Consider the following 24,562-nt stretch of genomic DNA (forward strand, 5'->3'; position numbering starts at 1 on the left):
ATCTTGAAGTCCCCCGTTGAAACACTCCTGACTCTTGTTCTCACGCCATTCGCTCAGAGTGGGTCAATAAAAGAACCAGTCTCTGTTCTTTTGGAGGAAACCTTTTTTTATTATTACTTTTCCAGCGAACTGAGCAACACACCGTTAACTTGCGTTCATACACACACACTCTTGCGCTGCGCACTCTGAGAGGTGGAAAAACCGCTGAGACGGCCATTAAGACGTAGTTTCACTGCAGGAGCTGAAGCAGAGACTCTCTCTGGGATGATCTCATGAACTCAAACATGGAAACATTGTTATCATGTAGAACTATTCAAAATAAATACACCTGATCTCTTAACATTCTCCGTGTGCATTGTGCATCCATGCATTGTAAGTGAGATAAACACGGGCACAGCTCCATGTGGCTATCAGGCTAAAACATTAGCTGGTAGCTCCTCCCACACGCAGCATGGTGCGTTCATGGAACTCCAGTTCATAGAAGCTTAGTGGAACTCCAACAGCCACCCAGCCTAACTCAGCCCACTACTACATTTTCACGAGAAAATGAAAACCGCCGAACTGACCACAAAATCACCCGAATTATGCACACTCGCCCAAAGCCACTTTTATCCGCAAATTTAGAACCAAAACTACTCAATTTCTGGCAACACTATGGATGTGTAGAGGTGCATACTCCCCCTAGTGTTGAGGGGTGGGCATTGCGCCCCCACACGTTCGTTGAAGGGTGCTGCTGCTTATGTCTGAGTAAAGGAGTAGCCAATCACAAAAGTGTCTCCGCCTCATCTGGTTTGATTGACAGACTCATTCTGCTGAATAAAGGTCATCATGAAATAAATAAATCATTCTGAAAAACCGCAACATGAAATAAAAACAAAGATACTTTGGAAACTATTGATTTTGAAATCCGAGGATCTGAAAAAAGACAAAATTATAATAATATTCAACATCATTAAAAATGAATATTTTAAAATGCTGTTTTAAAATATTGAACAGGTTTTTAAAGCAAAATGAAATATATTGAATAATATAATGGCTAATTTAAATCAGTGTGCAGGTTTTTCACAATTTCAGGATGTTTTTATATATTTATGAGAGATTTATTGGTTGATTGTGTATTTGCATGAGGTCATATTTATTTATTTAATTATGAACAGATTAGGACTCCCTACTCACTTTGGTAGCAGTTTGAAGCCTCCTGCAGACAGATTTCAGTTCATGACTGGTTTTCAACCTCAGTGTTTGAAATGATTGGTTGATCATAAACCAAACAACAAAATCTTAAGACTATAGGTACTGATGCTGGATAACATGGAAACATTAACAGTTACTTTTTATTTTGTTCTTATAAATTCATACTTAATATTAAATAAAAATGAATAAAAACAATTATTTCTAAAACCATTCATGGTTTACACAATTTTTCCACATCTGCCAGTAAAACAATGTGAGATTAAATAAATTAATGCTCTAAAAATGATCATTATCTGAAGGAAAACCTGTAAAATTGCTGGAAAGAAGCTCCATCATATCAAAATATTGCTAAATCCAAAAACCAATGACTTAAAGAAGCAGAACATTTGCACATGTAGTATCTGTAAGACTGTTTGGATTTCAACTGAGTTTGTTCAGATGCACTGGAGGAACATGACTCTGAAATACTTTAATGAAAATGATAACAGGAGCAACAAATTGTTTATTTTCTGCTGGGAGTTTTTTTTAACCCTTTAATGCCCATTGATGTCATTTTGCATCAAACCACTTAGGGTTCAACATTACCTTCATTTAGCAGCTACTTGAAAGCAAAAACCTCTATTTTTCAATCATCAATCAAAAAGGCTTTTAATGGTTTCCAGGACTCTGCTTGTGATGGGGGGATGAAGTCTTTTCAGCTGCAGCTCCTAAACTCCGGAATGCTCTCCCCTTCTCTGTGAGATCTGCCACAACCGTCAGTAATTCTAAGACACTTTTAAAAACAGCTGTTTATTGTATCATATTGTCTCTGATTTTATGTTAAGCACTTTGGTTGCCTCTGCTTTTATAAGTGGTATACAAATGATACATTGATTGAAATTCCATTTTTTTTCATAAATGGAAACATATTCAGAGGTCAAGGGTTAAAAATGTTTCTGTAGTGGGAGGTGTAGGCTGCTTGAACACAAACTTAATAGGTTTTTTGAGCTTTCTTCCATTCTTTTTAATTGCACATGTAAAAAGCAAAAAATTCAACCAAAATAAATAAATGGAGGGGGGGGGGGGGGGGGGGTCAGGAATGTCTGCAGTGAGAAAGCATGTTTTACTGTCATTTTGACTAATCCAAGTCAAAAACGTAGGACAAAATAACATTTAGCACCTTTCTATAAACCATGCTGTTTAAAACCTGCATTTGCTGGATCATCCTCTGTGCTCCTCAGTTTTAACTGTAGGTTAGGATGAAGCATCTTCATGAAGGAGGAAACAAATGGAGTCAGTAAAAACCACACAAGACAAAGTGATTTCATGATTTCTTGAATAGCTGCTTTTGAGCAAATATTAGGAGTGAATTTGGGCTTGAGCGCGTAACAAAAGGCTTCGAGAGTTGATCCCCCCCCCCCCCCCCCCCCACACACACACACGCAAACACACTGCTCCGTACAAATGATCTGTAGGATGATTTCCAATTTTTTCATGGCCGACGAGCAGCAAAACGCTGGAATTTCCAGAGAGTCAAACACTGTTAAAGAGTCGGGAACCCCTTCGGTTAGATGATGTAACAGCTGATCTGGTCCCTTTGATGGTCACATCTCCCCGTGTGACGGAGGTAAAAGGAAGGAGAGGGGGGGGGAGCAGCAAAGACTTAAAAATAAAGTGGGTTTTTTTCTTTGTCAAACACATCCATACATGGGAATCAGCACATGCACGCACACAAAAGCAGCATCCACTGCTCATATCTGAACTTTTCTGTCCAGAAGGCTCAAAAAAAAAAAAAGATAAATATTTGACTCCAACTGCCAGAAAAGGCAGGTGTTCTGTCTTTGTACAGTATTTATACCTCTATATAAACCTATAAAGAATTCTGACGTTAAAATTCATTAAATAAGGAAAAACTAATTCTAATAGCACAGCCATCTGCTGCTCTTTACCGATTGTTATGAACTGTAAACTCATTAAGCAGCTAATAATTCTGAGCTTTAGGTCCGTTGGATCATCTGTCAGTGTTCCGGCTCTGGAACGCTCCCTGATGCATGTTCCATCACTCCTCCGTCCTCCTGCTCCCAACTTGGAGGATCTAAGGCACATTGAGAACGTGGGCCGCTCCTCCACTCTCTCCTGTGAGTCCAGCAGACATCTTGGAGAGGGAAGGTCTGTGCGTGGCACTTGTGGACACCGGTTTTCTTTTTACAATAGAGTCTTTGACAAAAAGGCTAAAGTAAGGGTGCTTTAAAAAGCAGAGATCTGAGCAGGCAACGCTCTGCTGAGACCTTCACACCATGAATTCATTGCTACCGTATAAGACCATGTGCTGTGGCACGTCTGTGCTGGGGTCCCTCCCCTGGGGGCCTTGTCTGGAGTGTCTCGTCACTAAATGCCGGGCTCCTCTCAGTTTCTGCTTGCCCTTCTCTGGGTTGTAAGTGCCGCGGCTGGTGAACTGGGGCTTCTCGTCGACCTCCGGCTCTCTGGGTGGGCTGCTGTCAAAGCTGTCGAATCGGGAGGTCTGGGACGCGTGAGCCGGACCGGAGCCCAGAGTGGCGGACTTGGTGTGGAAACGAAACCTCCGGCTGGCGGCGGAGGAGGAGGAGGAAGAAGAGGAAGGGTGGAAGTGTGATAAGGTGGAGAAGGAGGAAACGGTGGAACAGGACTCTGCGGCTTCTCGGCAGTCCAGCTGCCGGCGGTGAGCATGGCCTCGGTGGCTCCTCCCATCAGATCTGCGAGGCCAGGGGGACGTCAGAGCTGGACCTCTCTCTGAAATCAAAAGGATTTTGCCAAACTCATTTGATTTGGAGTATTTGACCTTTCCCAACTAGAAAAGTAGAGATGGCCCCACACACCACAAAGTGTAATAAGATAAATCACTTGTTCAGCTCTAACCAATTAAAGCCAAACTTTGTTCTATATTTCTTTATAGGAGCCTTAACCCCTTGATGCCTTTTTATGCAAATATGCATCAAACCACTTTGGCTCTAAAATCACCTCACTTTAGCCTTCCTTAAAAGCAAAAACGTAAAGGATTTTTTCTCTAGCAGGAAATAAATTCAGGCATCAAGGTGTCAACACTTAGAATCCGTTTTATTGAATAACAAAAGAAGAAAAACGACAGTTCTTAAAATTTCAATTGACAAAACACAAATCAATGAAAATCAAACAATCCCATGCATTCACTCTTTCAAAACCACTTATTTATAGCTCTACTTATGTTAGTTCAATTTCTAAATTGCTGTGATTTAAAAAAATGTGTTTTAACTTACGTCTTGTTTGACAAGTTTAGATTTCTTTGCTGATTTCTTTCTGCCATAAATGACCCCCTTGGTGGAAATACAGTGAAGTTTTGGATTAGTGGTGATCCTGTGAACCTCCCTGAGAGTTTGTGTGCACTTTGTTGGAAAAACCCTACAGATGTCCTTTGATTATTAAGGTTATTCCGTTTATGGTTGTAAAGATTTTTAAAACGTCTGGAAGTCTTAAATTTAGTTTGATGAAAAGTGGATTTATTTAAAAGGTTTAAAGACCCAGTCCAAGGTAAGTTGTGCTCTGGTGGCTTATTTCTGATGACATACATTAAGAAAATTATGCTTATTGTACTTCTGAATAAAATCATTGTGAATAAGGAGCAGATGAAAAATGCAGTTGAAAAAATATTGTAGCGTGCTCCGCTCCATTCTGATGTTATGTTCTGATGTTACTGAACATAACTGGATCCATGTATGTCTTCATTTTCCTCACTCAAAAACGTTTTGTTTAAAAACAAAATACTTTGTAAAGAATTGCAATTGATACATTTATTTTTTCATTTTAAATGACGTTGTGTTTTTTTTATTTTATTTATGTGTTGTGTAAGTGAAACCCTAAAATCTCAAAACGAAATGTTTTGCTGGGATAAAACTCCTACCAGAGACGTCAGAAATGGTTTCCTCAGAGTCCACATTCAGGTTTTCGGAGCTGTCGCCTGTACCGATGGACGCCTCAGAATCCAAAGTCTCGTCATCGGATGCTCGCGGCTCCAGACTCAGCATCTCAAAAGTTAACTCCTCCCTGCAGCACAAACGTGATAAACACCACTGAGCCTCTTTAGGGCGTTGGGTGGTAAACAAACACACAGGAGTCCATTTTTTGTACTTCTCTTTTTGCAGGTTTTCGATTTGCTCCGCCAGCACTCGCTCCTCGTGCTGCATGGCCACCTGCTGATGTTCAGAGATGATCGTGGCCTCCGGCGACTCTTCGCCGCCGCTCTCCTCCCTGGCAGGTTCGGATGCAGACTGGAGCCGGGGGCTGACCGGAGGGGAGGGAGCGTGGTAGCTTAGCCCTGGGACCCGACCTTTGCCCTGAGGACCCAACCAAGCAAAATTTAGACCCCTAAAACAGTCGATCCCTGCTAAATAAAATAAAACTGCTTCACACGCATGGCCTTACACCACCCCCAACAAGCACGGAGCCACATGGACATGCAGTGACTGAACCATGACAATAGGAAGCTTAGGGAAAACAGCACACCGCCAACAAACACAGTTTGACACCAGTGTTACCTTTTTAGCTGCATTCTGATGCTATGAATAAAAGTGACAAGTAAAAGAAAAAATAATAATCAGAAAAGGCAGAATAAAACTGACATCAATGAATGTCTCTTTTGATATTGATTTCCGTTTTTATTGCACTAAAATGGAAAAGGGAAGTGGAGTAAAGCTACGTTCCCACACAGAGTCCACTTAAAACGAAAAGTTTATGTAAACACGCGTACGCGTTTTGGGCTTTTGCGTTCAAAACTCTTGCATTAACGAGTACCTACGCAAGTTTCTACGACTGTTTTCGGGCTCTATGTACGAATTGCGCGGCAACTGAACAAGTGTTTAAGGTTAAACCAGGTTGAACTTTGACCAATCAGGGACTCGGATTTGGTAGTGGCCTATGGATGGCGTCCCTTTAATTCATGGAAGTGCCAATCGTTTGATTGATCATAGAAGAGAAAATAATAATTGTGGTTTGAATCCAGCCGGAATTATACAGTAGGTGGCGGACATGCGTCAGTAAACAGTAGAAAGAGGAGAAGCCCCTCCCAGCTTGTCCAGTGTGAACACCATTGACTAAATGCGCGATTAAGAATGTGCACTTAGCCCGTGCTTTAAAGCGCATCACGTGACCGGTGTGAACGTAGCCTTAAGAGGTAAAAAAGCAACAATCATCTCATTTCACCGCACCACACCTCTGTTGGTTTTTAGTTAGACAAAGACATTTCTCTTGGCTCACTTCTATTTGCTGAACTAAATTCCTTCAATTCTCCGTGTTGTGTGCTGCGCACAGCATTAAGAAAATTGAATCAGAGTTAGCTGCATGATGACATAACCTGCTTGATTTCATCCACAGGAAAGAAAAGCAAAAAGCAAAACATTTGAAGAGCAGAAAGTGAACTGAATTCTGCAACAAGAGTATGATGATGATCTGTGGACGTCACAGGGTCTTTGACAATTAAAAAAAACTATAAGTCATTATGTAGGAAAGAGAAGGAGCATCGGTTATTTCCTGAAAATCTTACCATTGACCGACGAATGAGGGTGAGTTTGTTCTTGGCTTTACTCTCTGCAAACTCCAGAGTGCTGATATCCTTTAGTCTGACCTTGTACTTATTCATCTGTTCACAAATAATATATTCTACGCACCTACAGACAAGAACAAAGAAAAAACACTTAAAAACATCAAAGGAGGAGCAAAAAAAAAACACATCTTATTTATAGAGAAGAAAACTAGCAACATTTGTCCTCGTGCCATCAATTCTACCCTCCACTGACTGAGGAAATCTGAAGCACAGTCAACAGAATTAAAGCCTTTAGCAGAAGTGATATAATGACGAACATTATGTAAAGAGACAAATGGCATGGGGCTGTTTTGCTTCAATTACTGAGTTTATCCTCCATGTAAGCTTGCATGTTTAGTGAAACTGACGAGCGCGCTCAGCTGGAATTTTAGAGAAAAAAAACAATTCAGACAAACATCTCTCCTATTTGCAGCGTTTGACTTTCAGACGGATGGGAGGGATATGGTGAGGGATCTAAGAGTGGAATCTCACGCTGTAGTCTTGCTGATGTCCTGGACGCTCTGCAGTGGATCGATGGTGTCTGGACATCGAAGGATGCAGGGAGCAAAAACTATAGCCAAGGCATTCGCGGACATCCGATTGGTGTCTTCTTGTAAGGCGATTCTAAGCACACAAGGTTAGTGTTAGAACAGTCTGCTCTGAAGTACATCTTTCAGGCACTAGGGTGTTCCCTCGTCTATCGCGGGGGTTTCGTTGTAAAAATAACCTGGGACAGGTGAAATCTGTGCAGTAGGATTACAGATGTTTTCAGGCTGTAAGATTCCTCACTTCACACTATACTCTTTTCTCAGAAAGACATGAACATTTCTCACTTTTCTCTCTCAACGTTCAAACCTTCAAAGAAAAATAAGTCCAGTATTATAGAATGAAAAGAGATATCTGCTTGCAATTGAAGATTTATGTAAATATGGCAAAATGAACAGAGGAGCATGATTGACAAGGTCGACAGCCGATCAGTGCGCTGTAGAAAAAAACCCACCCAGAATTGCACTGGGAAAAAAAATATGCGAAGGTGAACCGAAAAATAGCTAGATAACACTATTTCTAATCTATAAAGAACACCCTAGCATTTGGTTTTATTACCTGACGAGGTGAAAGATGAGACGCTCCAGCGTGTTCAGGTGAGTTCTGCTGAGCTGGTCGATAATTGAATAAACTCCCCTGATTATCTCCTTTTTGTCCTGTGAACCTGCGGGAGCATTTATAGGAGGAAAATGGCGTTTACGGCTTTGGCAGATGGAGCAAAGTGCGAACAGCCTCCAGGATCAGCTGCTGAGTACGTACGTACCCATGGCACGTACAAACTCCTCATACAGCTCAAATGTCATCAGGGGATTAGGCAGGTCCCGGAGCCACTGCTTGAAAACGCTCGCAATGACATGAATGTTGTAGTCATCCAGATTAATGCCGTCCACATCTGTACGACCACAGGGAGTTCAGACAAACCAAAAAACACGACGTAGTCAGACTTCCTCATTTCTCATAAATAATAATAATTTATATTCCTACAATCCAACAAGATCCATCTGTTTGAAGCAAATTGTTAATTAAATTGAGCTATAAGATCATTTCAAAATGAAATAAATTGATTCTAACCAATATTGGAAAATACCATTTGGGGTGAGACATTGTAGGTTGTTTTTTTCTTTTTTTTAAACGACCATCACAGCGGATAACACGTGTGATGCAGCAAAAAATGATCGAGCCATCCTTACAGTTCAATATGTGGAAACACTTTCATTTAGGAAAGTCATGTTGAATTTTTTGGCTGAAAAGATATCCTGGATTGATTTTAGGTCAGCGAATCGGATCCTTGAAAACGAATCAATGGCGACTATAAATCGCTACGTCAACAACAAGTCATGATATGAATGGAATTGTTCAAATGAATCGTTACACCCCTCCTCTTCAGGGATTGTGAACTTGTGAAACCTACCGTTGTCCAGTCCAAGGCGAAGCTCCTTAATCTTGTTGGCGGAGCCAGGTTTCCTGTAGATTCCTTCGGTGTAGATGCCGTGCATCTCGATGTAGTTGATGAGTTTCTCCACCACCAGGGGAACCGTCTTCTCTTCGTTAGTCAGATGGGAGATGTCCACTCCGAACTGCCTGGAGGAAAGCTCTGGATCAAACTGCTCCCACAAAAACAAACACAGAGCCATCAGCAAGCTGTACAAAACATTATTCCCCTAGTGTCCCCCAAATAGCATAATTGATGTCATGGGATGTTATTGTGCGAGCAGACAATATGGCTGTCTTACCATCTTGCTGCATTTGACGGTCGTCTTCTGGCAGCACTTCCTGTGGCAGGCATATCGGCACACTGGATAAACACAGGCGGAGAAATCAAACAGGTCATCCGTGTTCCCCACAGAAAGACAGTGCCTCCTCATCGTGGAGCTCAAGTTTTCACCCAACTTGTACAGGAAAAACTCTCATCCTGGGTGACTCGGAAATTAACTGTGATTATGTGGACAGACAAGGAGGCAGACCCCATGAATCTAGTTGAAAACAATCTGATTAGGGCTGAGGAGGGAGAGGGGGCGGCGCTCGGCGGCTGGGACCGCAGGAACATGACTTGGCTCACATGGGTGTGATGGCATGTGTGTGTTGGTGGTGCGTTTAGGTTCACCTAAAGGTCCCTGTGGAGGGGTCATTCCATGAAAGATTTGTCATTTTTTACCAAAATGTTTCCTTTTTTTAATATGTTCTAAGTTCTTGGGAATGTGTTTAACTTTCAAAAATTATTTTCCACTCTGAGGCATCATTTTGATTTTATACATCTTCCTTATTGATAGTTGTGGTTGAAGTAAATTTTCAACCCTGTTACGTACAATATGGAATCTCCATGAAGATTATAATAAAAGTTGACTTGACTTTTTATAATAAAATTGGTTGGTATTTGCACTGTAATCTTTCATTTAGGTCATGGGGGACATAATGAAATTGACGGTGTATGTTGGAAAACAAATATTGTTTCTAATTAAAACACAATTTCATTATTTTTAAATTTGCATTTCATTGCATATAATAAGCTGTCTTAATATAAGGCTTGATGTATAATTATATTAAATACAGCTTGAAGTAAGAGAGGGACACAAATTGTCCTATTCTCGTGGAATGACTCGGAGGGTAGAAATGTTTCACACAGTTTGACAAAAAGTTTATTTTATGTTTGTTTTTTTAAACAGCAAACTGCACACAGCTGTTATCCTGCAGCTCAACATTAGATCTACTTTGGGTAAGAAGAGAATGTAAACTTTATCAATTCACCTGACTAACGCGCTGACACCCAAATACATTGACTTTTTTGTATAAGACTACAAACATCTGTGCTTCAAACTATTTAAATTAAACTTTCTTTTGATTAACAAATACATGCTTGTATTTAGATGCATTTCACTTTCAGGGTAAAATCTGTTAATATTTGTAAAACTATCTTCGAGAATCAGTGAGATTTGCTAGCTTAGCATCTAGAAACTACATCAGTGTTGCCCAATTGGGCAATTTTAAATCTGACTGCATGCAAAATGTGCTTTGGGTGGGTGGACAAAATCGTTTCTACCAGAGACATGCGGTCAGGGGAGGCAGGTGAGGCAGTGCCGCATATGTCATAGTCCTCGACATCGTGAGCAACTACTAATAAAATAAATATGTTAATTAATCTGTAATATGAATGCAATTTATATGCATCGTTCTAATTATTTTTATCCTTAGAATCTTTATTTTGACTGTTTTCTGTTCAATTACAGTGCTGTTTTTAAAAAAAAAAAAATCATAGTCCAGCTAAATTCCTTTAAAAAAATAAAAATACTGGACAAAAATGTTTGTCCCATGGTTTGTCCCAAAAGCTAAATTTAAAATGTGTTTTTGAATGGGAATAAATTCCAATGATTTGTTCATAAAGGGTCTCTACACTCACATTTGCACACACTGGCACGATCCATCATCCAGATGAGAGAGGAGCAGTATTCACAGAAGGTGGGGATGCTGTACTGTGTGGACTTGAAGATGTGCCCGTTGTGCTCCTCCACCTGTAGAGGGCAGCAGAGCACAGGAAACCGTTACTTCTTCAGTGGTTTCAATTTCCTTTTGAACTGATCAGACTATGGACATTGATGCTAATATTTAAACATCCGGCTGAGCACATTCTATGTTTAGTGGGTTATTTTGAGCTTACAGTGTCGGCGTCCTTTTTCCTGCGTTTTTTCCGTTCAGGTTTGGGTGCTGAAGTCTAAAAAAAAGAAAGCAAAACAATAAATGTATTAATTTTGATTTATTTAAAAAAAACAATTAAGTTGAGTGTGACCTGCGAGCATTTAACTGCAGACTGTTACCTTACTGTCCAGAGGTTTGTATTCAGTCATGAACTCATCGAGGAAAATCTTGAAGGTGTTGACCCAAACTTTCACTGGAGACTCCCTCCAGTCCCTCTGCTCCTGCCGCATGGTCTTTTCCAAGATGTGCTCAAACAGAGCATACAAGTCTTTGTAGCGGATACTTTTCCCATCATCCATCTGTGGAGCAACAGATTTACAGTTGAGACGTTTGCTTTTTGCAGCTTCAATCGGAAAGGGTTTTCCCAAACATAGCAGAAGAACTTACTGCGAGTGCTGTGGAGTAGGAGTTAAAGATGTTCAGGCGGAATTCCTTTAGAGCTTTTTTAAACACAACATCCACCATGGTGTCCTTCTTGCTGTCCTCCGTGTCCAAGTCGCTGATCTGGAACGCAGCGCTAAAGTTTAGAGGCTGTGGAACACCTTCACCCTCCTCTTTCTGTCTGTCTGTCTAGCGTGTGCTGCACCTTCTTCATGAGGAAGTCGTTCATGCTCCTGTAGTCATTGGTGCAGGTGAGGATCTGCAGGGCCTCGTTCTGCCACCGGGTGGGCTCCAGAGCCACGCTGCTAATCTTCACGCTGCGCCTGCGCTTCACCTTGGGAGACGGCTCTTTGTTCTCCTTCAGGTCCCTGAAGCCTCGATCCAGAGTCAGATCAGGACTGCAGGATAGGTTTTCCTGACCTGAAAGGAATAAAACTTTAACGTCAAATAGAGATGGTTTAAATGATGATACATACAATCTTCAAGGGAGTGGATAAAATGGAAAAAGCGGGTCTCTGAAACAAAAGCATTTTGTCCGGGTATCTTACCCTCCTCCCCAAGCAATAGTCCGGTCTCTCCATAGTCTTCCTCCAGTGATTCTCCAAATGAAAGCTTTTCTCTGGAGTTCTTCTTTTCTCCATACTTGTTTTTGCCCCAGAAACGCATCTTACTACGAACCCTGGTGGAAAACAAAAAAACATGTGATCCATGTGCAACTCATTAACAACAAAACATTCACTCACTGGCCACTTTATTAGACACACCTGTCCAACTGCTCATTAACGCAAATTTCTAATCAGCCAATCACATGGGAGCAGCTCAATGCATTTAAACATGTAAGCATGGTTAAGACGATCTGCTGCGGTTCAAACCGAGCATCAGAATGGGGAAGAAAGGTGACATGGTTGTTGATGCCAGATGGGCTGATCTACTGGGATTTTCACCAACAATCATCTTTAGGGTTTACAGAGAAAAAGAGAAAATATCCAGTGAGTGGCAGTTCTGTGGGCAGAAATACCTTGTCGATGTCAGAGGTTAGAGGAAAATGACCAGACTGGTTCCAACAGTAACTCAAATAACCACTGGTTACAACCGAGGACTGCAGAAAAGCATCTCTGAACGCATAACAGGTCTAACCTTGAGGCAGATGGACTACAGCAGCAGAAGACCATACCCGGTGTCACTCCTGTCAGATAACAGGAAACTGAATCTACAATTCACACATTGGAAAAACGATGCCTGGACTGATGAGTCTCCATTTCTGCTGCCACATTTGGATGGTAGGGTCAGAATTTGGCATCTACAAAATAAAAGCATGGATCCATCCTGCCTTGTATCAACCAACGGTTCAGGCTGGTGGAACACTTTAGACCCCTTGGTACCAATTGAGCATGGTTCCAATGCCACAGTCTACCCAAGTATTGTTGTTGACCTTGTCCATCCCTTTATGACCACAGTGTACCATCTTCTGATGGCTACTTCCAGCAAGATGAGGCATGCCATCTAGCTGGAATCATCTCAGACTGGTTTCTTGAACATGACAATGAGTTCACTGGACTCAAATGGCCTCCACAGTCACCAGATCTCAACCCAATAGAGCACCTGACAAATCTGCAGCAAATGTGTGATGCTATCATGCCAAAGGACCAAACTCTCTGAAGGAATGTTTCCAGCATCTTGTTGAATCTATGCCACCAAGGATTAACACAGTTCTGAAGGCTAAAGGGCATCCAACACAGTACTAGTAAGATTTACCTTATAAAGTGGCCAGTAAGTGAGTGAGTGTGTGTATATATGTATTGCAGCTTTGTAAAAAAACCTTTCATCCGGTGAATTCTTGCGCATGGAATCAACTTTGACCAGATCTCCTGACGACATGGCTTTTTGCAGCTTCTTTTGCTCCTTCGAACTTGCAAGCTGAAACAAAATCAGATCAAATCCATTTTCTTTGTTAGGATGGTTTAGCCTTCTAGCATTATTTATGTCTCCGTCTAAGCATTAGGCAATTCTTCAAACTATTATCATGACATTTACATTATTCCAAAACACTAAAAGAAATAAATACAAGTCATGAAAACAGATTTCAAATTACAATACAGGAAAGTTGTGCAAGACAAAAAACATTTATCCAAGAACTGAAAGTTTAACTTTCTAAGAGAGCTTTGAAAAAGTGTCATGCTGATTTTGTTGATTAGGAGAAAGATAAAGAAAAGATCCAGAAATAATTGAAAGAAAAGCTGTTTTAACAGGAAAAGTGAGAAGATAAAAACATGAAATCCAAGACTGTTAATTATTTTCAGAGGAAAAAGTGTGTCAAAGGTTGTCCATCTCTGTAACATTGAAGCTTAGTTTTAAAAATTTGAATTTTAAAGACCATTTAAAAAATATGTAGAAACCATCTTTGCGTCATCTTTGAGCTACGTTCACACTCGTTCTGCCAGGTCCCTGGCAATGTGTGACCCAGTGGTCACTTCCATGGAAAAGTCCATGTAAACATGCGTAAACATGCCTAAACGTGGATTTTGAGCTTACGTGTTTAAAACTCTCGCAAGTTTCCACAACCGTTTTCAGGTTCTATGTACAAAACACACAGTGAAAGTTAAACCAAAATCCAGGGACCCAGATCTGGTCGTGACGTATGGATGACGCCCCCTTTAATTTGAGGGAGTAAATTAGGAGAAATTAATAATTGCTGTTTGTGCCCAACCGGAATAGATATAATTCATACATCAGGATAGAACTGTGAAAGAAAAGCCTGGAGCAAGATTTGTACCGCTTTGACATTTTGCACCAAACCTCTACCAACTGGACATCCCCCAATAAACAGTATAAAAAATAAATAGAAGCCCCTCCCTGCTCATCCAGTGTGAACATCATGGGCTAAACACACACTCAAGAACCCATGTTTAGCGCGTTCCTGAATGCGTGTCACATGCCAGGTGTGAACGTAGCTTCAGACATAGTTTCTCAAATCAATGAAAGTGATGTCAGGTACTGTTCATTATTCTAAAAAAGAACAGAATCAATACATTTGTCCAACCCTTTCAGAAAAACTACTGAATCAAATTGGTTTCGAAGCCGAGTTTGAGTCAGATGTGAGCGTGAGTAGGTTAGAAATGTCAAAGGAAAGATCCGCTTTCATCCAGCAGAGGGGTCTGGAAGTTTCTGTTACCATGTCTGAGTCACTGAAGCAGGACTCTGTTAAGCCCGACTCGGTGGAGTTCTGTTTGGAGAGGGGCAGTGTGAAATGACGGGGGCTGAGGGGGCTCTGGACGTCAGAGTCGTCCTCGTCTGAATCGCCGTCCACAGACAGACTGGCGCCACGGGTGAGGAAGTCAGAGCGGGTCCGGGCCATTCGGGCTTTCTTTTTTGGGCCCGACCTGCCAACCTGGAGTTTACCAGAGGTGACAAACGCATGTTGAGAAGTGGGTGTGTCAGAGCTTCATAGCATTCTGCTCACGGAGGCCACCAGCTAAGCTACAGTCAGAGCAGATTTACACAGTCCAGAAAAGCCTGAAGGGAAAAAACAAAAGTAAAAAGAAATGTGGACAGAAAAAGAAAGGTTGCTTACATCCCAGGTTCTGGCTCCATCGTTGGGCTTGAACGCTGGCCCAGGCCCAGCTGTGGAAGCAGTCAACGGAGTCTCTTTGGTAACAGAGTCACTGTGGAAACTGAAGGAGAGACGGATTCATGTAAGAACAAACTACTTTAGAAAACAACTTTACTCATAAAAAACTATTTCTTTTTGTTTAATCTGAGGTTTCCATATGAGGCAGCATGTGTACAATTCATCAATGAATTTGGTCAACAAAAAAAGACAAAGACTTTGGCCATCCCCATAAGTACAAACAGTGAATACTGATTTAGTAGGTTTGCCCACCCAAAATGAAATTGACAGTCCGTCATCTTAATCAAATGGTAGGTTCACTAAAACAGTGAGATAGAAAATCACAAAGAACATCGAAAAACCCACTTTAAAGAATTTATATAAATTTATTTGAATTTCAATGAGAGAAAAACACATTTGAACCAGAAAGACGTATTACTTTGTGTTAAAACCCTTATTCTCAGCACAGATGTCAGATGTTTCTGGTAGTGGATGGTCAGGTTTCTGCACATCAGGAGATTTTTGGTCCACTTTTCTCTGCTAATGTCTTCGAAATCATTCAGATCTGATGGGTGTCGCTTGGCAACTAAGTGCTTCAGCGACTGGCTGTGTCACTCTGTGACCTTTATATGTTTCTTCTTCAGCCATTCATTTATTGTCTTGGCTGGATGTTTTGGGACATTACCATGTTGGAAGACCCACCACCCACCACCCATGTTAAGCCTCCTGGTGGAGGGAAGCAGGTTCTCATTTAGGATTTGACAGTCTATGGCTCTGCCCATCCACATGGTAAAGTAAGTAGTCCGGTGCAGAAAACGCCCCCAAACCATGATGATTCCACCTCCATGCTTGACAGTGGGGATGGTGCTCTTGAGGTCATAGGCAGCATTTCTCGTCCTCCAAACATGTTGGGTTGGGTTGATGCTAAAGAGCTTAGTTTTGGTCTCATCTGACCACAGCACCTTCTCCCAATCACACTCTAAATCATGAATGTGTTTGGTAAACTTCAGGCGGGCCTGCAAATGCTTCTTCCCAAGCAGGGGACTTTTGAGCTCTCCAAAATGTTAAACCATGGCAATGTAAAGTATAACAAATGGTTTTCTTGGTGACTGTGGTTCCAGCTGCTTTGAGATCATCAACTAACTCCTGCCGTATTGTTTTAGGCCTATTCCTCAATGTTCTCATGATCATGGAAACCCTCCAGCTGAGATCTGGTTTGGAGCCCCAGACCTACAGTGGGGCAAAATGGTATTTTGTCAGCCAGCAATTGTGCACTTAAAAAGCTGAGAGAGGTCTGTTATTTCATCATAGGTATACCTCAACTATGAGGTATACAACTCCTCTAGAGCCGTGATGTTTTGGGGCCGTCTCTGGGTAATGCAGACTTTCAACTCCCTCCAAAGATTTTCTATGAGGTTGAGATCTGGAGAGTGACTAGGCCACTCCAGGATCTTGAAATGCTTCTCATGAACCCACTCCTTCGTTACCCGGGCAGTGTGTTTGGGATCGTTGTCATGCGGAAAGAACCAGCCACGTTTCATCTTCAATGTGCTTGATGGGAGGAGGTTTTCATTCAAAATCTCACCATGCACTGCCCCATTCATTCGTTCCTTTACACCAGGGGTGTCCAAATCCAGGCCTCAAGGGCCGGCAACCTGCTGGTTTTCCAGAAACCCTGCCTCATCTGCTGTTGATTACCTAGATCAGGTGTGTTTAGCCAATTAGGAGCTTCAAAGGCAGATTGATTGGAAAACATAGAGGACACCGGCCCTTGAGGCCTCGAATTGGACACCCCTGCTTTACAGGGATCAGTCATCCTGGTCCCTTTGCAGCCCCATAGCATGATGTTTCCAGCCCCATGAATTACAGTAGGGTATGGTGTTCTTTGGATGCAACTCAGCTTTCTTTCTCCTTTAAACACGACGAGTTCTTACCAAAAAGTTCTATTTTGGTTTCATCTGACCATAGAACATTCTCCCAATCTTCTTCTGGATCATCCAAATGTTCTCTAGCAAACTGTAGATGGGTACTCATAAATGCACTGGCTTTAGCAGGGAGACATGTCTGGTCCCAGGTCATTCACTAGATCCCCCCGTTTGGTTCTGGGATTTTTGCTCACCATTCTTGTGATCATTTTGACCCCACTGGGTGAGATCTTGCCTCAGATTGAGGGAGATTATCGGGAGTCTTGTATGTCTTCCATTTCCTAATAATTGCTCCCACGGTTGATTTCTTCACACTAAACTGCTTTCCTTTGCAGATTCAGTCTTCCCAGCCTTTTGCAGGTCAACAATTTGGTTTCTGGTGTCCTTAGACAGCTCTTTGGTCTTGGCCATAGTGGAGTTTGGAGTGGGACTATTTGAGGTTGTGGACAGGTGTCTTTTATACAGATGACGAGTTCAAACAGATGCCATTAATAATTAATACAGACAATGACTGGAGGACAGAGGATTTTCTTACAGAAGAAGCTACAGGTCTGTGAGAGCCAGAAATTTTGCTTGTTTGTAGATGACCAAATACTTATTTTCTACCATAATTTACAAATAAATTCTTTAAAAAAAATTACAGGCCTTTCTCATCTTTTTAGGTGGGAAACATTGCACAGTTGGTGACTGACTAAATACCTTTTCGCCCCACTGCATTGGTCGATTGATAGTCATGTGGCATCAACGGTAGTGACAGTTGTTAATCCCCAGCTTCTTGCTGATGGTTTTGTAGTCCATTCTGGTCTTGTGCAGGTCTACAGTCCTCTCCCTTAAATCCACTGAAAGGTCTTTAGTCTTTCCCATGATGGAGTTTGGAGTCTGACTGATGGACTGATTCTATGGACAGGTATCTTTCCTACAGATGATTAGTTCAAACAGGTGTCATCAGTTCAGATGACAGCTTGATTAGGAGAGTCTTAGGAGAGTCTAGTCTTGTTTCCACTGAGCTGTCTGACCCAGTCCAGATCAGACAGCTGATATTTTGAGTGTTTTCTTTGTAAAATTGAGGCATTAAACACAAAAGAATTGGTTGTAGGTCAGAAAATAGGAACGGAACGGTTGGGGCAGAGCTGCTGCATTTAAGCTAGCTTCCAGTGTTAGTAATCATTTGGGTTTTTGTGCTTTCCTTTGTCCTCTTTTGGTCATGAGTCTATATTGAAAATGCCTGCAAACAACAGCAAGGCCATACCACGTACCTTACCACTCCTTACTGGACCGTAACCCTCTGAGAAAACCAGCCATAACTGGTCTGTGTGAACCGGAGCCAGAACCAGGATCAAATACTTATTTCCTTGAATCAAATCCACAAATATTTACACAAAGTTGACTAAAGTCAGTTTCTTGATTTTCTACCTCACTTTTTCGGATGAACCTACCATGAAGATGACAGATGGTCAATATATTTTTAGGTGGACAAATGTACAAAATCAGCAAGAGATCTAATACTTATTTCCTTTAATTTATGTTTAGCTCAGTTTTAACCTTTAGGCTCATTTCAGCTGAACATTTCCTTACAAATGATACGTTTGTGAACTGAAGCCACATTTCAAAGCCGAATGGTTCAAAACCCATTCACAACAGCAGGAGACAAAAAAGGGGATTTTAAAAATGATTCCGTTCCGTAAAGATGATAATATAGTTAAGATACAAAATTTTGATTTAATTAAAAAACTACTATTATTGGAGAACCAGAACAGAAACGTGTGTCAAACATCCTCACCTCGCTGTTGCGACTTTGTCTTTGGGAAAAAAGAAGATGTTCCCCGTCTTTTCCGTCAGACCTGCTGTGGCGTCGTGAGAGGTCGGCGGTTTGTTTGTGGCCGTCCTCATCCTGCTCCCTCCTCCATCTTTGAACTCGAGAGTGAGTTTGGGGGCCCACCCCTCTGCGACAGGCCTTCTGTCCCTGCGCCTTTCTGTAGGGGCAGAGGCCGGTGGAGGGGGCAGCTGGGGGAGACGAGCACTCACATGGGGGTCCGCGCATGGAGACGAGGGGGAGGAGTCTGAGTGGGTTCTGCCATGAGAGGTTATTTGAGGTGACCGCTCCCCCTGCAGGGAACTGGAACTGAAGGTACTGCTGGAAGCTGAGCTCTGCTCGGCCTCCTGGCTCCTCTGTATCCTCTGCAGCGCCTCCTCTCTGCGCTTCTCGAACATTTCCCTCTCGTGCTGAACAAAACTGAGGCGCTGTCGCTCCAAAACGCCCTTCTGCTGCCGGATCTGCTCCATCATTTCCCTCTCGTTCTGCTGTTGTTGATTCCTCTGCCGCTCCTCTCGGTCCTCATTGAGCTTCAGGAGCTTGTCCATGATGACCTGCTCTTGTTTGGGGGCGGGTCCTTGAGGTGCAGAGTCTGGTTTAGGTGCAGAAGGTCCCACATTCTCAGTCTGGGCTGAAGAGTCTTGAAGATGAGTTGGAGGATGAATAGGGCTTCCAAGCTCCTCACTAAGCGGAGTCTCCTTCTGCATACTAATGACCACCACCAGGGGGCGGCGCGCGGACTCTCGCCGATCTTTCAGAGGCTTCAGTGCAGAAGTGATGGTTGTGGAGATCACTGGCTTTTGGCTTCCCTGGAGCTCAGCAGCAGGAAGGGGGATTGCAGGGCTGTGCTCACGAGCAGGAATGTAAAAGGTCGGTAGGCAGCTCTCCGTTTTGGCAGGATGTGGGGGGAGGTCCATTTTTGTGGGGCTGTGGTTCTCTTGAAGGCTCACAGCCTCAGATACGTCCGTCTTAAGCGTCTCTGCTGGTTTTTTCGAGGTCGTCACAAAAACTTCATTGTTGGACTCAGACTCATCTGGAACAGCTGGCAGAGGCCAGCCGGACTCCTCTCTATCTGCCGCCATTTCTGAAGCCTTGCTGGGATCTTCATCCATAACCAGAAGCTCGAAGCTGCCTTTGGAGCTCTGGCTGTCTGGCGTTCCCTGAGGGGAAGGAAGAGATGGACTCGCAGGGGGCACCAACTCCATGGAGCAATGCTGCTCCTCCGGTGAAGACGAAACTCCGATGCTGTTTGCCCGCACCTTGAGGAGCTTCAGGCTGAACTGGGCCTGTTCCAGCTCTCTCATGCGCCGGTTCTCTCTTTTGGCCCGAGTTGTTTTGTGGCTGCCCTCATCGAGGGTTCGATCCTTCTCTCGGTGTATTGTAGGTGGCGTTGGTGCCAATGGTAGCTCCTCCATTGTAGCGTTAGAGCTGCCGTCCTCTGTGCCGTCACGTTTCTCCTCATCTCTGTTCGTGCTGAGGAGGCTCCGCTCTCGTTCCTCGCAGGTACGATCCTCCCAGGTGCTCAGGTCCAGCCCCATGGTTGTGTCAGGCTGCTCCCACTCTTCTAGCGGGACACTCACCCGGCCATTCTGGAGCTTAAGAAGCTTGTCTTCTTGCTTCAGTTTCTGTTCCTTTAACTCTCTGAAGCTGAAAATCAAGAAGATCCAACATTTATCATAAAGACATATGAGTGACACTTTGTTGGCCTCAAAAAAACAAACCCATGGGAGTCTAAGATCCAAAACGTTGCTTTCAGCAGCTCAGCTGATTGCAGAGCTGCTTTGGGTTGGATTGCTTGCGTAATGCTACAATCTTACCAATCTATTTGCACACAACAAAGCCCAAATACACTGCTGAAGCTGTGTGGAACCTTAATCTGGGGTTTCACAAGCTTTAGCAAAATCAAACAGTCATCCATGCTCACGGGCTACTTATAGAACAGAGGGACAGCCATAAAAATGCTCAAATATTCAATTTTTTGGTCCGTTTCAAAAACTCGTCTTCATGAAAACATTCTTCACAGCGTGGCTTACCGTCTTCTGGCCAGGAAACCTCGGCTCAACGCCTGGAGCTTCCCCACAGCGTCACGCAGATCCAGGTATTCCCGTCTGGCCCCATGACAGCGCCACGCTGCCTGGATCACCAGAGCAGCGGCGCAGCGGCGCTCCAGCTGGAACCTCCAGAGCTTCTGCAGCACCAGAGCCGCCTGCCTCCACCGCCTGAACCTCTGACGCGCCCTGTAACCCCGCCAGTGCGTCTGGAGGCACAAAGCTGCCCCCTCCTGGAGAACAGGGTCACAGTAATCCTCCTGCTCTACCGGCCGGTGAGAACGCCACCATTTCTGTGCAGACAAGAGGACAATGAAGATTTTCGATTCGAGTGAAAATATGCAGGGATTTTTTGTATCGTACACTGAAATATTTGATGAAGAGCTTTTTAACCTTCTACAAAAAGGATTCATGATAATCGGACAATGATGTACTTTATGAGTCCCAAACAAATTTGCAGAAACTACGGCTCATCTCCACTCTGAATTAATTAGAATGAAGTCAGAATTCGAACCCCACTTGCAGATTTTCTTTAAATAAGCAAAAAAAAAAAATCTGCCAATGGGGTAAAAAAATTATTTTATCAAGAAATTTTATTATGAAGAAAAAAATTCCACTCTGACATGTTTGCTAGAAGTAAGACTATTTTACTATTCAAAAACTTTCTTGCTAAGATTATTTTTCTTGCAAGCCCAAAAAATAAGACAATATTTCTTGAAACAGGGCTTTTTTTTCCTATTTTCATACTTTTTTTTTAAATTAAATTTTACTTTAGCTGAACACAAGGAGAGATCTCTGTGGTATGATTTGTTAAATATTTCTGCTATGAGTGACTTTTATCCATTCATCATAAGATAGTTTAGGTTTAAACTTTCTTTTTTAAACTTTTTTTTTTTATTCTTTATGATTTCAGAGCTTAAAAAACAGAAATATTTCTACAAAATTAGCACACATTGACCAAAAAGAAGTTTAAATAAAAGGAAAAATTCAGAATCCGAATAAGAAATGTTTAAATTCCGGTTGTAGAATCTCTCTCTTCACCTGTCTGTTAAGATTTTAGTGGGTGGATGTAGGAAAGTGGCGTTCAGATCCAGGATGATAAAGTCTGTGTTACGTACCTGGATGCAGCTGGCGGCCTCCCTCATCCTGGCGAACTGCTTCCTCTCCAGCCGGGCTCGGAAGCGCCGCTGCAGCATGACGATGCGCCGCAGAACTTCTCTGTGGAGTGAGGCCTGCAGCTGCTGACGCTGAGCCTCCCGCAGAAACACCTGAGAGGAGGGACGATGATGGAGGGGACTTATTGGACCGCCACTCAATGACCCCAGATGGGTAATACACCCAGACCAATAGAAAACAAACCCAAAATAGGGAGCTTGAACATCCCCTGGCTGACAAGAATGTCAGGTATGATCCACTAATTATAGACGGCAGAGGCCGATATCATGTCTCATTCATACACATCCTCTTTACAACATGAGGTCCCTCCAAGCACAACACTTGACCCATTTATAGTTTTCCTCTGTAAAAAACGATTCTTTTAACAACAAACAGCAGAAATTCTCTAAATTAAATGTTTGTCTAAGCCTCTCATTAAAAGACGCCGAACAGGAAAGCAGCATTCCTCATATTTTACCTCACATTTTTTAGTGGTGATGGAATTATTAAAACATGGTTACTACACAGCCGTTTCGCCGCATGAGGCTGAGAGGGAAAGCGACATGCCTTTGTTTTTCCCACTTGGTAGCCCTCCGGCTGCAGGTCCAGCTGACCCAGGCATTCCTGGATGCTCTCCCTGGCAACAGAGACGCCCGGCGGCAGCAGCACGTGGAAGTGATGAACGAAATCCTTCAACACAGAAAGGAGACAGTGCTTTGAACTCAGTCACACATCCAACCGCACGGATTCATGTCACAAATTCATTATCGATTCTAGATGACGTTCTATGAAAATGGGGTTTCGCTTCCACAGCAACCTCTCCTGCCGTCCGGAGACACAGAAGTCCATATTCGAAGGGGTTCAACCATCATGATACAAGTATTCTGAGCTTCCCTTCTTTAAACTGTGGCCCATTGTGTCCATCCAATACACCGTGAGGGTGGACAGGCAGGCAGGCAGATGCCGTGTTTATACAATTACAAGCTGGATTTCAGAAACCTGCAGACAAAGACTCTGTTCTGAGCAGCAGAGCTGTCCACAGTGATGCCATCCTCCAGATATTCCACAATAACGCCAAGAAAAGCCCCAAACTTGTTGCTGCTAAACATCAATGTCTGTTGAAAATGACCAACAGATACTTTCACTCCAAACCTGCCGTTTACCCGTCAGTTTAGCACACAAACATGAAATGTACTGTTCTTTCATCAGATAGATAGGAAAAACAACTCAATGAAACGATGGCAATGACAGCCAGTCATCTGCTTTTAATGGTAAACATTTCTGGTTTTTAACATTAGACTTTAAAATGTTTGGACTGATTTTTATTCATTAAAAGACTCAGATGTAGAAGAATATGCTTGTTTGACCAAACACTATAGTTATAATCCTATATTTTTTAAATAAACCGAAAAAAAGATTAAAAATGGGTTATGAAGAATGGATTCTTTACCCAAAGGCTTTTAGGTTGAACATTTTCAAAAGGCATCAAATGTCAACGGTCTTAAAAAACCCAGGAAATAATTTATGTTATCATTCGACCTTAATGTTAGGTTTAAGACATTAAATTTCAAAAGCAAGATAGAAAAAAACTAATTATGGTTATGGAAACTATTCTTTGAAATGAGGCGGGGGGGGAAAAAGCGAGGATTTTTAGGGAGAAAACTAACTTTTTTCTCAGAGGAAGGAGGTGGAGCAAAGCCTCGCAGAAACCCAAGACGGACAAAATGGAACAAAAGTGTGTATCCTGGTAAAGTGATGCTGACACGAGCTGTGAGTAATCTTGGAAAGATGGGAGTGTCACATAGAAACAGTCAAAACCACGAGATGGGACAGATTTTGAGGGGAAGGGGGAGCCCGTCACACACACAGCTTTAACATGGCATTTAACTCCGCCTGCTGTATTAGTCATAGAGCACTTCCACAGCACTGAAACCACGGCCAGTGCGGTTATACACGCTGCCATCTACTTCGCCTTCAGTTCATTCTTGACACCGCAAGCTGAAACCACAACTAGAACACAACTTTCCTCGAGATGATTTCCTCAACGGCCCAGACTCCTGGAAACTGAAGGTTTGGTGTCGTTTAAGCTCTCAAGCCTGCAGACATGTTCATGTAATGTTGCTCTACCAGCATTTGCTTCATGGAAAACAGCATTTTGGGGGGGGGGGGGGAAATCTCTGCACTTTGTCTCTACAAACTTCAACTTAATTAGCTATGAAGTTTAGGATGGGATCATTTTGAACCCGGTCCCTCTGAAATTATAGATCATAAACAATTCAAATGTGGCTGAATGCAGCATCACTAAACAAAACTGACAGTATTACCACTGGATGAAAGATTGGTGTTAAAACATACAAAAATTGCTTCATTTATGTCTTTTTAATTTAGAAAAAAAACTTTATTTTGGTGTACCTTTTTGAATAAAGACAACATTTTAATGTGGCAATGAGCAAAATGTAACAATATGAAGTCATGAAGTGTGACGGTTCTACTGCGGCTAAAATGATGTATTTCTATGCCTGAAATATGAAAAAAATAATAAAATAAAATAATCGGCCTGGTCATAATGTATTCCCAATTCATCTTATTATAACACACCTCAGAATCTTTTAAGTCCAAGAAAACCAGACATCT

The 24,562-nt window shown here is 42.5% G+C and overlaps 1 protein-coding gene across 7 annotated transcripts in view; it reads right to left on the reverse strand.

Annotated features, from left to right (window-relative positions):
- Nucleotides 1-2,492: 2,492 nt before the first annotated feature.
- LOC101165461 (unconventional myosin-IXa) overlaps nucleotides 2,493-24,562 on the reverse strand; it is a 106,373-nt gene continuing 84,303 nt past the window's right edge. For 4 of the 7 annotated variants that reach the window (XM_020712158.2, XM_020712164.2, XM_011487863.3 and 1 more), the window contains 23 exons: nucleotides 22,496-22,618; nucleotides 21,892-22,041; nucleotides 20,759-21,066; nucleotides 18,693-20,372; nucleotides 14,952-15,051; nucleotides 14,553-14,768; nucleotides 13,200-13,297; nucleotides 11,929-12,059; nucleotides 11,586-11,800; nucleotides 11,387-11,503; nucleotides 11,119-11,298; nucleotides 10,962-11,015; nucleotides 10,704-10,815; nucleotides 9,043-9,104; nucleotides 8,721-8,913; nucleotides 8,073-8,201; nucleotides 7,868-7,973; nucleotides 7,256-7,387; nucleotides 6,725-6,848; nucleotides 5,721-5,741; nucleotides 5,314-5,519; nucleotides 5,087-5,229; nucleotides 2,493-3,942 (listed from right to left, as the gene is read on the reverse strand). In XM_020712158.2, the coding sequence (XP_020567817.1) occupies nucleotides 3,464-3,942; nucleotides 5,087-5,229; nucleotides 5,314-5,519; nucleotides 5,721-5,741; nucleotides 6,725-6,848; nucleotides 7,256-7,387; nucleotides 7,868-7,973; nucleotides 8,073-8,201; nucleotides 8,721-8,913; nucleotides 9,043-9,104; nucleotides 10,704-10,815; nucleotides 10,962-11,015; nucleotides 11,119-11,298; nucleotides 11,387-11,503; nucleotides 11,586-11,800; nucleotides 11,929-12,059; nucleotides 13,200-13,297; nucleotides 14,553-14,768; nucleotides 14,952-15,051; nucleotides 18,693-20,372; nucleotides 20,759-21,066; nucleotides 21,892-22,041; nucleotides 22,496-22,618 (5,079 nt within the window). In that variant the 3' untranslated portion in view covers nucleotides 2,493-3,463. Of the gene's footprint in view, nucleotides 3,943-4,445; nucleotides 4,503-5,086; nucleotides 5,230-5,313; nucleotides 5,520-5,720; nucleotides 5,742-6,724; nucleotides 6,849-7,255; nucleotides 7,388-7,867; nucleotides 7,974-8,072; nucleotides 8,202-8,720; nucleotides 8,914-9,042; nucleotides 9,105-10,703; nucleotides 10,816-10,961; nucleotides 11,016-11,118; nucleotides 11,299-11,386; nucleotides 11,504-11,585; nucleotides 11,801-11,928; nucleotides 12,060-13,199; nucleotides 13,298-14,552; nucleotides 14,769-14,951; nucleotides 15,052-18,692; nucleotides 20,373-20,758; nucleotides 21,067-21,891; nucleotides 22,042-22,495; nucleotides 22,619-24,562 lie in introns of all 7 variants that reach the window. The other 3 variants (XM_023952834.1, XM_020712165.2, XM_020712153.2) reach the window with 3 other exon arrangements.

The sequence above is a fragment of the Oryzias latipes genome, chromosome 3 (assembly GCF_002234675.1).
Source record: "Oryzias latipes chromosome 3, ASM223467v1".
Lineage (NCBI taxonomy): Eukaryota > Metazoa > Chordata > Actinopteri > Beloniformes > Adrianichthyidae > Oryzias > Oryzias latipes.